The sequence below is a fragment of the Phalacrocorax aristotelis genome, chromosome 1 (assembly GCF_949628215.1).
Source record: "Phalacrocorax aristotelis chromosome 1, bGulAri2.1, whole genome shotgun sequence".
NCBI lineage: Eukaryota > Metazoa > Chordata > Aves > Suliformes > Phalacrocoracidae > Phalacrocorax > Phalacrocorax aristotelis.
The window spans coordinates 90,602,770-90,617,568 of record NC_134276.1 but is presented as its reverse complement, the minus strand read 5'-3'; the positions used below and the strand labels follow the sequence as shown (position 1 = coordinate 90,617,568).

General features: G+C 34.8%; 1 protein-coding gene across 1 annotated transcript in view; it reads right to left on the bottom strand.

Annotated features, from left to right (window-relative positions):
* IL1RAPL1 (interleukin 1 receptor accessory protein like 1) overlaps positions 1–14,799 on the bottom strand; it is a 770,634-nt gene that overhangs the window by 670,815 nt on the left and 85,020 nt on the right. Inside the window, exon 2 of the mRNA XM_075097466.1 lies at positions 9,760–9,865. Coding sequence (XP_074953567.1) covers positions 9,760–9,841 — 82 coding nt within the window. The 5' untranslated portion in view covers positions 9,842–9,865. The remainder of the gene's footprint in view (positions 1–9,759; positions 9,866–14,799) is intronic.

Below are 14,799 nucleotides of genomic sequence, written 5' to 3'. Positions count from 1 at the left end.
ATAATCTCACTGTGAAAGAAACTGAATGTCCTGAACAGGTACTAAATAATTTTAACTATCAAATTTTAGAACCTGACATGACAATAACTACAGGTGTTTCCTTGGTACGTTGCAACTCCACATTAGAGCAATTCAGAGCTACCATCCTAAACATGCCACAGTTTCCACTGGGAGATGAGGCAACCCACGATGAGACAGATGTTTAGGGAAGTTCTAATCTGGAGAAATCGATGGTCAGGGACTACAGCATGTACATATGTCCTCTAACAGGTTTGCCTAAATTCCTTAAAAAAACAGTTTAAAGAACAGTCCTGAAGTCACTTAATTCAGCTGCACACTGTCTTGAGCCACCTGCTGTAGACGACATTGCTTGAACCAGGGGCGTTGTACTAGATGATCTTAAGAGGTGCCTTCCAACCTAAATGACTCTGTAATTAAAACTGGAATTATCAGTTGGAACTATTTTAATTGGAATGAAAATTGATTTAAGAGAATAAAAATTTCTCCTTTTGCCAAGGATGAAAAAAGAGTCATTTGTGGAAGTGGGCTACGCCAAATGAATTTGCAGATTGCTTCAACACAATTGTCTGCTTTGCATATGAACACCCGACAGCTTCCTGAAATGAGTTAAGCATTCAGAGCAAGGCGATAAAATTACAGGAGCACTCATCTTTCAACTAACGTGACTGCCTCATAATTTACCATTATAGCACTCTGATAATTCTCCTTATAATTGCAAAAAACTGTCTTGAAAAACAGATAAAAAGATAAATCTTAAAGTAACAATGGACAATGGGCATTTTGCATTTAAAATAAAGACCATAACAACAAAAACAAGTCTGAGCAAGAATGGCTGAAGATTTCAGTACTGCAATCTAAAGGATGACCTTCTCTTTTCATGCTAAGTTGCTTCCCATGTATCTGTGTATTCAGCACTGTGTATGGAGCACTTTCTGCCTTCATCTTCCAGAAAGAACAGGGCAGTAAGTATTTTAATCTAAGATAGTTTTCATAAATTTTAATTTGCTTTAAGTGTAGCAACAAAACATACTCTACTGGGCAAGGCATTATCACAGCTCATATTTCTATATTTTAATACTATTTCACAACTGAGTACACTGAAATAAAAAAGACAAATCTATCAGATGGACACTACTTGTCCTTGAGGTTTTCTTGTCTCCTTATTCTCCACAGTCATTATTCTACATAAAATTGACAGCATAATTTTCAAATAAATAAATCTTTTGCAACAGCTATTTCTAATCAAAGGTCACTTGTTCTTTTACATCTTTTAGACCATTTGCCAACAGATGCCAATCAGTGAAAGAACTGCTAACCATCCCCCAGGGAAAATAGGGACTGTGGAAGCAGAGAGTCATTCTAAACAGCTACTAAAACTCAATGACCGAACTATGTAAGAATATCTATTACTGTCCTTTTGGCTTTAGATTTTGTTTTGTCTCCTTTACTATCATTAGTCATTTTTTTAATATGTATTGCACACTATAAAACATTGACCCTTTGCTACTGCACAGACAGTCTTTTCACATACTGTGGTATTATTCACCATCTCCCAGGACTCTGAAAAGTATCAGTATGGATCCTAGCAACAACAAAAGGTCATATAACTATTTTTAAAATGCCAGCCATCCTGTTTATAAATGCTTACAGGACAAGTAACAGTTACTGCTTTCATTGTGTCTCCAAAATAAGTAATGTGTCACAAAGGATTTATGCTTGCAATGCAATTGTTCCCTATTGACCAAATTCTCTAGCGGCACAGAACTGGGGGTCTTTCTTTCCTTATAATCTAGCCCCCACCCCACCCCCATAGTAAACAATCCACATCATTGCTGTTCATCTGACATACTGAACAGTGTCCTTAGCTTAAAAAAATAGAGACCATTAGAGCTGAACCGTCCCCGTGGCCAAGCATCTGTATAAGCTCACTAACAAAACTAGTGTTCTTTCCAACAAGATTCGGGGTTTTTCCAATGAAAACTATATGTTGAAAATTACTCCATAGCAATGCAATACATACAATATTCTGTAGCTAAAGAAACATTTGGTATTAAAAAGGATCATTCTCTTAAAGAAAAAAGTTGGCATTAACAAAAAACTGTGTCAAAACCATATACTAAAGGAACCCTCTAATTTCCTGAATATGCAAAATGTTACTAAACAAATTCTACTTCCTTCCAGTATTCCTTGATTCTCAAAAAGAAAATCATACCTTTTCTCCTAAACAATAATCAGGTGGGGTTTTCCCTTCATAAATTAAGAAAGAAGATGAGGATCATATCAAAACTGGCGTAAATGGCTTTGCCAGATCTTTCTGCAGGGTGGGGATATGGATACTTTTGCTGTCTAAATAAGGTGCTCAAGGACATTAATGACTCTATTAACATCCTGGTGCTATGTAGAAATCCCAAGCTGTAAAACTTTCCTGTGGGCTATAGTAATTCCAGAAGGCCTCACGGTTCTGTCAGACAGCAAAAGTTCAGGACAGACAGTGAAAGCGTTGAAGGAGGCAGAGCATTTACACAGTCTTCGCATCTCTAGATCATCTAGACCTCCCCGCAAGCAGGCATAAGCAATCATTCATCTCAGTTGACCCCACAATTATATATTTAAGTGTATTGGTGTTGAAGATTTTCTATCTTTAAAAGTGCAAGTAAGAAAACAAATAACACCCTCTCCCACCAACACACACTATACAAGGCATATACCTTATAAAGTAACTAGGCAAAATCCAAGAAAGTGGATACACCCAGTTAATTCATTCTTCAGCTATGAAGAGGTTTTAACACTAAAAATAAAACTTACTGATTTCTACTACACATTAAAATGGGGAGGAAAAACCATCTTTAAATTGGAACAGAAAAGTTGCAAAAAGTAAACTAAAACATCTTTTATTCTCAGGATAAAAAGCAGAATACTATTAGTGTTATCAAATCAATATGGAACAAATGAATAGATCAAGACATAAGAAAGTTGCTTGAGAACGAACAACAGGGATTTCTCTTTATCTCCGTTGTGGTTTTAACAATAATGGTTTCCCCTCATCTTCCTCTCTCTTCTCCCTCAAAAAGAAAAATGCTTCATAGAGTTTTCTTCATTCAGTCCCACAGCTACAACCACAAACAAGGCTGTGTATATATATGCCAATTTAAAATGAGTCTTTTGAAACAATCCTCATATCAAATAAGGTTTACTTCTTAATCAGGTCATGATGCAAAAATATTCCTGTCTCCCCAGTGCAATAAGAAAGGTACATATGTCTTTTCTTAGGACTGACTTTCACTATACTTTTGCTTGTTTTCACCAAACAGAGAAACAGAAAAAGGTTTTCATAGTCATAACAGTAGTCTTAATTGTTCCAACTGAAAAAATCCTTGCTCATATAAGTTAATCTTGAACATCAGATAGACAGACTAAATATTATTTCAGGTTCTGTGTAACCACCCAACAAGCCACAAGCCTCATCAATTAATAACGGGAAACTAACATTCTGTAACAGAGTGAAAACAACAGCTAGGGGCCATTAATATCAATTGACACAAACTCCTATGGCTTACAAGAAGCGTGTCCTTTAATTGCTGTAAATACTTTGCTCTAAGCTCAGTGTACTTGGAGTGCTGTATATGTGAGTGTTCTGCCTGTAAATTTTATAAGAAAAAGAACAACAGATATGTACCTATTAATTTATTTTTTGAACCATCTGATTACTATTCAGTGCATATCAGACCCAATATGGCATTCATCGACTAATCACCTTCTGACAACAATCCAAAAAAAAAAATACTTAGGCAATCAAAATACAGGCAGAATGAAAAAGAGAATGGCACCACTGAAAGAAAGACACTAAGAATAGGATGATCTGTGTAGTACTATGCACTTAGGACACCAAGTCTCAGCCAGAAAGGTTATAAAAAATAAATAAATAAAATCTACATATACTCAAATATCGCATACCAGACCTCTACTAAGCCTCAGCATTTAATTGTGTGCAATTTCTCAAATTGTCATGTAAGCAATGGTGTGTTTTTGCCATGTAAGCTGGTTTCTAGACATATATATATTAAATTGTTTTCTGTAGAATACAGACAATTCAATTACTAGATACAAAGGAGTAAACTAAATTCAACAATTCTTCCTATCTGAAAAGAGTTCTCAAACTGTCTTGACTTCTGCAGACATATTCCTCACATACAGCACAGGTGAAGAATTTTCATTCCACTGATTTTTTTTTTTTTAATAAATTGTTGAGTTCTCATAATGACATTTGTCATGAGGTGTAAAATCTTGGCTTTGTTGATGTTAAGGCCTTCTTTGCACAGAACATGTGTCCCTTTTCCAGTTAAATGAAATGTTTCTGAAAAAGAAAAACTGTCTTTGTGCAGAGATGTCCTTTATACATCTGATATTATTCTCTTAAATATACTTATTCTTACATGCAAAATAATTCATAAAAATTCATAGAGGGCCATAGTTTAGAAAAATGTCTGCTTATAGTTCTTGAAGAGTATGGAATTTGTCAAACAGAAAAAGTACTTGGAATTTTTGGTATATCTTTCCTGTCTGTTCCCCAGAATTCCACTAGTTACAGAACCAAAAAAAAATCTTGAATTATTTTTACCTAGTTAAAATTCATATTTGCTCCTACAAAACAAACTAAAATTCAAAAATACCAACATTGCAATGTCAAAGCTATTTAGTGCCTTTTTTCGTAATGTTGACTTTCCATACAAACACAACAACTAGAACTACTTATATTCATTCACGATTGCTAAGGCACAGAAATACTAGACCTTAAAAAGAGAAGTAATCTTCTGCTACATGACAAAATACATCTATAGACTTTAATCTCATCATATGATGTGGTATGTGACGTGAATGATAACCCATCATTGGTTAGAATGTCCCTCCAGTAAAATTATTCCATCATAGAATAAATTTGACCTAGAAAAGAAAATTTCCATTCACAATAGCAGAACTGAACAGAGAATATTAATTAATTAACTCATAATACATAATCATCTGTGGAAAAACAGAGCACTACAGACAGTAATAACAACTCTCACCTTTTGTGATACAAGGCAACGCTAGATTACTGTTAGGCAATGTGAGTGTATAAAATGCCACTACACCAATACTGTCTAATTATACTGATCAAGTTATAATTCTTTACGTAATGATGTCTTTTTACATACTTTTCCCCCCATTCTCCCTTTTAACAGGTTTGGTTTTTAACAACAAGACTTTATTTCCTTTGTCTATTCAGCATCCTTGGAAAGAACCACCAGATGGCAATGCAGTGTTCAAGTATTTTATTTAACATGCATGTTATAGGGAAGAAAACCTGTACAGATCAGCATGAGGTGCTCTTTCCTAACCTACTTCCTCTTTGATGAGTATTAAATAATTCATAAGCAAAAACTCTATTCACCACAAGCGAGTGATCAAATGCCACTCAACCTGAAAAGAACAGACTTTAAGAAAACTAAGTTTCTAAGGATGTAAAGCCACATGGTTAAAAAAAAAAATCTACAGCTTACTTCAAACTACGAAACAGGATAATTTCAGGAAAAATCCCTGAAAGGAAGACATTTAGAAATGCATTATCATAAAGTTCTCAAAATGCTATCAAGGAATGCATTGAGCAACAGACACTCAGTGCACTGCACAAAAAGCAAATCTATGCAATTTTTAGGCATACTGTAAATTTATATGAAGTTCAGCATCATGCTAAAAAACAGGCATTATCTCCTATGCTTTGGAGGTTTAAGCTAATTCCAGTAAAACCATGTGCTGAACGAATCAAAATATGTAGGCTTTAAGTATTTATTATTTCTGTGCATCAACCAGGACATGGTGATCAGAGAAATTGTTTCATGAAGCAAGAATCTTTGAGATATTTCAAAAAGATGACAAGTAGTGCAAGAGTCAGCTTCCCATTTAGCCTATCACATCTGATATCCATTATGTGCCACATGAAAGTTCATCTTTGCAGTTACTATTGCAGGCTCTGAAGCCTCTCCAGAAGTCATGGGAACTTCACTGAATACCTAAAATACCCAGTTAACAAACACTACATCTACTCTGAAGTCAATGGTTAGAACGGCAAAGCTAAAGGCAAAGGATCTTTCTTGCTTGAGAAGGCATTACAACTTGTAGGTGTTGTGCATTCAACTATAATTGACAGGAATAGTTTAGGTGTGCTTAAATCTAGTTTAGTTTTTGCATACATGGATATAGGAAGATGTTTCTTGCATCATTTCTATTTATTAATGGAATTGTTACTGGCACTGTTTATCCAGCCATTCTTATGTAACAGAGTTATTACCTGCCCTAAATGTAAAATAAAGCCTTGATATGTTAAAGAGCATTTGGAAACTGTTCATTGTATTACAGAAATTATTTAAAATATTAACTGGAAAAAAAAGATGTATATATCTCCTGTCAGATAGAAACAGAATCATACATGCAAGATAAAGTGTTAAACAGGTACGTCACACAGCTGTGAGTAAGATGATTTAAAGCACGTTTTCCTGCTAATATAATAAATATTTGATTAATACTCTTCCCTTTATACCCTATATTATTATATTTAACTAATGAATAGCATACAGTGGTAGAAAGATTCAAGGACTGCCTTTAAGTAATGTCATTTCAGTGCTTTGCATAATGACAGCTGTCATGATCAGAGATTTAATCCAACACAGCAGAACCTAAGCTTTCTCTTGCAGTGTATTTTAACCTGCTTTTCAATCAACACAAAGACAGGAATACTATATTGATCCTAGCTGTTTACATATATAGCTAATTATTTTATATCACTTCAGTCCTGAAAGCCAATAGATGGTCAGAATTGTTAACCATTTTTAGAAATAAAACCAGAATTTGAGCCTACATATTATTCTGCATTTTTGGCATGATATGAATCCTCACTGACTTTCTGAAGGTAGGTTTTCATGAACCTGACAGATCAGGGAAGTGGTTGGAAATGTATTTTTGCCAAATAGAGAAACTAAAACTTTTATTAATCACTATCTTTTTAGCACAGCTGATAAAATACTTATAGAAGAAGAGAGCTGAAGTACTCTAGCAGGAAAAATCCAACTGACAGTGTAGAAAAGACATATTTCCAAGGATAGATTTCTTTTTACATAAAAAGCTGAAGTTAAATATATAAAGAACACAAGATTTGTGTTTTCAGGTTTGTTACTAAGATATAAGCTCAACAAAAGCAAATAAGAAGGAATAAGTCACAATTAGGACAACAACTATTTAGCATATTAATGCAGCAACTTCTTCACTTCTAATACACTTCTTTAATTCATAACAGAGAAGGAAGTACATAAAAGCAACACATCTCTAAAGGGTGGATATACTACTCCATATTTATAACATCTCATAAGTATAAAAATACACCATATTTATTTTGCTATTCATTTTACTTTATTGCTGATATTTCAAGGACAGGGTGAACTCACAAGAAGAGCTGACTAAAGAGACAGAAACTGTGTCCTCACCATCCTCTCTGCCTCTGGTTAACATGTTCACATAAAACCACAGTTTGATTTTCCAGGTTGATGTTTTTTCTACTTCCAATTAGGAAGCCATTTCTATTTTCACAGTACAGATAAGTGAATCTTATTTTGCTAAAACTTCTGTTGAAATAAATACAGTTTTCTTTGTAGAAACACTTCAGTATTGCAAAATAGGCCTCCTGAGCACCAAGGGAAGAAAAAAACCCAACCCAACCCAACCCAAAGAACAACAGAAACAAACCAGGCAGCATCACACATGTTATTACATTCCACCAACTTACATGGAAGTTCTTCAAGTCTAGAGTCACTAAACAACATGACCAAAGGCCACAGGATCTGCGACTTCAGTAAATCAGAGAGTTTTCCTTTGCACATACAGTGTGACAAACAGACCTTTTGGTGATACAGATAATTGAAACTATATACAGGATAAGAAGATTTCCCATTAAAACATCAAGAACCCCATGTTACAGTAAGGTATGATCCAAATATTTCCATTACAGTTTTTCCTTTTTATTACAGCATCAGAATGAGAACATATTCTGTACATCGTAAAAATTATTGTATGCCCTTTCTTTTGTCAGACAGCAATTATATTACTTTCCCAAACAGAAATGAAAATGTGTATTTACCACTTTTCCTTGCATTGGTTGATCAGAGGAAGAGGATACAGGCAAAAATGATGAAATAAAATGCAAAGACAGCCCATATTCTTATTGTCACATTCAAGAAACAGGTATCAGATAGCAGGCTATTTTTTTAGTTCCTTAAAAATAGAGGTCATTGTAAAAGTTACTTTAAGAGGATCAATAATGTTTATACTAAATTTGGATTAAGGGGCCTCGACTTAAAGCTTACAAGTATTAAATCTTAATCAAACAGAACAACCTCACCAGACACATTCAAAGGCTATCTATGATATCTGTTTAGGCTTCAACATCATATTACATACACATCAACCCACCACCCACTCCTTTGCTCTGCACACAGTCTGTTTATTCCAGGTTTCTTGAGTTTAAATAAACCCAAATATATTTTAATCTCAAATCTTCATTGAGGAATACCTTACTTTACAGTGGTACTCTTTATTTGCCTTACCTCCATCTACATTTCCAGTCACTAAAATACTGGAGACATATTCAGTTTCATAATGTTTTTACAAATATGATCCATTGAAAATACAAGGTGTGATTTAAGCTCTTGCCCAAAATGTGTAAAGATCTGTGTCCTCCCTAAGTACCACTTTACAACAACTACCAACCAACTACAGCTGGAAACAGATTTAAAATATACAAGAAGCAATCAGAGCTGGACTTCTGGAACAGTACAACAAAAGCTACCTAAAATATTACAATGCCAAAAGGAAAATTACTAATAACAACACACCTAATTAATGAATTCCATCAACATGGGATTATGACTTCCATTAAGGATTTAGTTTCCTTTAGTCCATAGAGCAAGACAGTTTGCAAAAGTATCTTATCATTTTTCTCATTATCCAATAAAAGGTCAAAGAGGGGAAAACTAGAATTTCAGGGTGACAGACAAAAAATGCACCCAAACCCACCCAACTGTCTCAGCACTGGTGTTCCTTTTATTTACATATTAAGATAATTCATCTATAGTGACAGTATGAAAGATGTTTGGTAACCATGTCACCCTCTGCTTGGTTTCTGAAAAACTGCTTGTATTTTCTTTGCCAAATTAAACTCTTCAACCATGTATCAGGTAGCCCTTTCAAAAACACATTTTGCTGTTCACTTTTCATGGTTATTAAATTTAATGTGCTTGATCTATTTGTTGTATTACAAAAATCACTACCCTAAACTAACACTGCATGATCTTCATTTCCAAGAGATTCTTCACCATACAGTCAAACAGATAAATCTAGTAGTTTACATTAAGAACACTGACTGCAACAAAATCTTTTAAGTTAAATAGTTCTGGGAATAACTTTACTTCAGCAGGTGAATTGTTACATTGATTTCACATTACATATCTGATTTTAACATTTTTATTTTTCACCAAGTTCACATGGCCAAATAGTCTGAAAATATACAGAAGCTACTAACTTTTTTTGCTGCAGAATTTGAAATCCTCTTAACTAAGTTCCAAACCACCATTCCAACATCTTAGTATACATTTCCAAATATTAAGCACTTCTTTCCAAACCACATCGTAACCACAGAGGTAAAGATTTACTTACCTGATCCCCTTTTGGTCACAACCTTCAAGCTCTGAGTTAGAGTAGCATACAAGAGAACCAAGTTGGGAATAGGAGCTTTCATCTTCTGTCTTTCCGTGGCTTCTTCCTAGAGTACCAAAAAGAAGAAAGAAACACTGATTTTATATTGGTGCTGAAACAACCTTGAAGTAACTAATCATAATATTGACACTGTGGAAAAGCTGAATATGGTGTTTGTGAACAATTTAATGCACCAAAAATGATCTATTGTTCCTGAAAAAAAATAGGTAAACTAAAATCACCATAAACCAAACACATGCATACATTTCATTTAACCGTGGAGCTTAAGTTCCAATTTTGTCTACACATTGAAAATCCACTGGGTCCCTGTTAAAACTTTCTAATAGATCTCCTGAATGGAACAACTTTGATCAATTTATTCTAAGAAAAAAAGTGTGATCTGATCTTTTCACTAAATCTGCAAAATAACATCTAGTTCTTTCTTTTTATCACAGAATCTCTTTCTCCCCACACCAGGAAAAAGAAAATAATGCCTTTCTTCAGTAGTTTTGCTTCCATTTATTAATTCCACAGATTGAGCACAAGATTCACAATGCAATGAACAATTAAGTAAAAACTAATCTGGTCATCTTAGGAACAGCGAGTGCACCAGAGGAACGAGAAGACACTCCTGTAACTTCCTTTTAGATGAGGTGAAATCCCACGAGCAAGTTCAAACATACCTATTCACTGCACTGAATCAGAAGTGCATCCCACTGGGATGGGACAGAGGTCGATCACAGGCTGTGGCTCAGCCTCCACCTCTCAGATGTGAATAAAAGTTTTGCATTTCTATTACTTGTGTCCCTAGGGATTAAGTGGTATGAGCAGCTGGTGAAAGCAGGGACCAAACATTCTGTTAATTCCCCATATAACTAAGAGGGTGTCCCATAGTCATGATCATTATCAGCTTTGCTCTGGTTGATGGGACTAGCATCTCACTTTTCAATGCGTTAAGAGGGGAAAGGGAGGGCAAATCTTCTGCTAGTCAAGCTAGACAGTAGAGTCTGTCTATGCTATCTATATTCATTATAGCATTTTATGCAAAAATATTCTTATCTAATGCCAGCGGTGGGGAAGGGCCATGATCAATGGTTCTTTAACATTACAAATAAAGACCCAGATGAAACCAATGTGGTTTTGATATTGACCTCTGTTAATCACAGCACTGTACAGCAACTGAAAAAATTCTTAAAAGGAACCACATTGTACAAGCTTTGATTTCAAAAAAGACCATGAATCTTTTGCACTTTCATTGACAGTTAGGTTACTGAGTACCCAAGACATTTTTTGAAAGCAGTATCTAAAAATATCTCCATCTTAGAAGACAACAGGTTAGAAATAAGAAATAGTGGGGGTGTAAAAGAGCACATTATGGTAAGAATTATTTAAACAATGATGACTTCATATAGAATCCATCTTATAGCTTTATGTTTCAGACATTTGCGAACTAAGTGCAAACCTACTGCATTCATGATTATGACTTTATTAAGGATGAAGGAGTGAGAAAATACAGTTTGACAAGAACAGTTTGCGATATTTTTTATAACAATATTTACACTCACAGAGAAACACACAAGATTTAATGTTTGCTCATTCATTGGCTGTGAACAAACTTTAGCATTTTAGCATCACAGCTGAAGGACTATCATTTATCTACATTTACATGCAACTTCAGAAAAGTTAGCAATAAACTGCTTATCAACATAGAAATTAAAATATGAAATATGGGATATCTGTGAGTTAAATTATGTGCAGTGCTAACGTTTTTAGTTAAGTTTAAAATTTAACTAAGTACCATGACCACTGGCAGTTATAAATAATATAGAACCTTAGAATTTTAGAAGCTAGAAATGAAGGTTAATTTTCCAGGGGCACAGTGAGTAGATATCCCAAAGCGTTATGCCACATTTTATTGCAGACCTGAGTTAAGTTTTCTGAAATCAAAATCTCATTTCTCAGCCACCTCACTAACTGATGCTGCAGGAAATCCTGAAGCTGATACCTTCAGCCTCCAGGGTACTAGGGAGAGTCAGCTTCTTGCATTACATCAGCCTAATAAATACTGTCCAAAGAACCACAGGATCTTACTACGCAATTACAAATTCACTACACAGGTTCTGACTGTGAAAGCAGATCCAAACACATCTTTTTTGACCATACATCAAAAGCTGATATTGCTGATTACTGTGAAAGAAATGCAAATATATACATGCATACATTTGCATATATGTATGTATATATGTATGCAGGTCTTCATATTTATTTATACATGTTTTTGTAGGCAAACCATGCAGTAGGTACAATGCTTGAAGTTAAGAAAGAAAGCCTCAGTAAACAAATAATATGAATAAGAAACAGCTCAGTCAACACGTCCTTCTTTTGGTCTATACATATATCACTCATTTAAGTTGTCAAGTCAACAAGGAGAACCATATTTATTACAATGGTATAGCAAGGATTGCATTTTAAACATGTGATGCCACTGTGGAAGCCATTCTCATGTACATTTATTCTCAGAGATTCAGGTCTAGCTTAAAGGCATGTTGCCTACATTGCTTGTGGTACATCCCTAGAAAGTGAAGTCTGCTACTGCCTTTGAGATACCAGAAAGCACTTACTGCTAGAGGGGAAAAAAAAGGGAGGAGTGGCTCCCAGAAGCAGCCACTGCCTCCTTGAAGCAATATGAGCAACAGATGAGATCTTACATGGGCTCTCCCAGAGTTTTCCAACCCTTCTTTTCTGTTTCTACTCCCTTTTCTGCAGGAGGATAAGTTTTACTGGCCATCTCTTCATTTTAAAAATCAAAAGCTCAGACAAAGAAAATGGAAAGAGTTAAAGATCAGTATAGTGGAGCTGGTGCCTTATGGCTTAAGAAGTCGTTTGGGAGGTTGGAAAATCAGCCTCACGTCATTCATATGACTGAATCAAAACAGATCCTTAGCATCTCATGTCCCCTGTTCCAGGTCAATGCCTCAGTAACTGACTACTCTAGAAAATGTCACCATAGTGAAATTAGTTGTAAAAACGAAATAAGCAGGTCAGAAGAATATAAAGAAGGAACATCCCAAGGGGGATCCAAGAAGTCCTCAGAAAATGCCTTCACTGCTGCAATGAGTATGCCTGAGGCCTAGATGCTGCAACATATTCAGTTAGGTTTTAAACTGAAAAACAAAATAAAAGGCTTCTTCTGAGAAGTCAAATTCTTAACACTAACTGGACTGTGATATGTCATTAATCAGAAACAGCCTTCTTTCAGGAATGAATTTTTTAAGGAAGAGACTATTTTGCTAGTCACTTAACTGTAGTTTAGACTTTTTAAATTACATTAAGAAACTCTGATCTTAACAAGTAGAGCAAGTTGGCCGTTTCTTTAAGCAATAGGCAGATAAACAGCTTACATACACATCTATAAAAGTCCTTTTTACTTTGTTTTTTTCCCCTGGTTTTCAGTTAACTCCACTAAAAAGCTAAGACAATGTATGGTAGTTATAAACTTAATTGCTGCATTTTAAGTTGTATCAATGTTAGCATGTTTTACATACTCTTTGGCTATAAGACTGATAGACTCTATGGGTTAATAGTATACTAACAAAATGTTTTAGAACCAGGGATTTTGGGTTGCTCTTTCTTTCAATGATAGCAAGAATGCAAATATTTTTCATCTTTAAGCAGTATTCACAACTTCAGATTTTTAGTAGTGGGTTGTTTGTTTGGATGAACCACAACACTGAAAACATGTTGAATATTCCTGGATAAATATATTCCACACAAATTTTAACTGGGCATATTATTAATTTTTTAAAAAGTCTTTTCTGTAGAAGGTGTCATTACGTGACACAAAAATGACATAGAAAGCCTCTAGCATCCATTTCACCAAGTAATTTTCCAGTTGAGACAGAAATAGAAATACAGCTGTATCTCAACACCAACATTCTTTGGGGAAATGCCAAGGATGTTTTTTTTCTTAAATTGTCATAAATACGCACTATGAGGAAAACGCATACACATACACACATGCTTCCCAAAACAGCTCAGCAGAGATTAAATTAACAATAGTAAGGCAATTCCTGATAAGAAAAAGAAAATTCTCATTTCCTAATTTTACTTATGTTCATTTTGGGCCTTTCCCAAAACTTGAATTAAACTTAATTGAAGTAAGAAATTTTCCATTGGCTCAGTCCCTTATAATAATTTTAAGGGGTTGATTCTCAGTTAGCCTATAAATGCTAGCTAGCTTCCATTACCTAATTATCTGTAAATCATTTTTCTTCCCATGCTGCCTTTCTAACTTTGAATAATGTTCTTTTATGCATGTTCAAAACTACTTCATTGTCTTCCTCCATCATATCCCCTTCAAAGAAAAAAAAAAATTTAAAAATTGCAGGATCCTGTGAACCCCGCAAAATACTTCGTGACTGTTCTGTAGCGACATCATGAAAGTGCTGTGTTAGCTAACAAGATCAGTGTGCTTTAAACAAGCAAACAAACAAAACCCCAAAGAAAACAAAACTAACTCTTCACTTAAGCCTGTGTATTTTCATGTAGCCGAAAGGCCTTTAAACAGTAGTAAAAGTCTCACAGTTTTCAATTTCTCTTCTTGACAACTGATAACTGGGGTACACACTGAAAGTTTCTTTCTTGGTGCCAGTATTGTGGAATAAGGCATAAAACTGTCCCAGGTAAAGTATGAACAAGTAACAAAATTACAAAGAAACATCACCTGAATACATAAGAAACAAACAAACAAACATGCCTGTTCAATAACAGTCTCTTTTTTATGTGGCAGTCCTTTAGAAATCCCTGAACAGCACGTCATTAGCGCTCACAAAGTGTGAAGGACAGTACAAAATATCAGTATAGAATTGTTAAGCATCTTTGGTACGTCCAGAACACAACTCAAACAGCTTGAAAACAATTGCTTTAAATTCTTAAAATGCAAAGAAAAATTAGAATTAGAATCAGGGTGATTTCATAAGCAAGTGTCAATTAATTCTCATG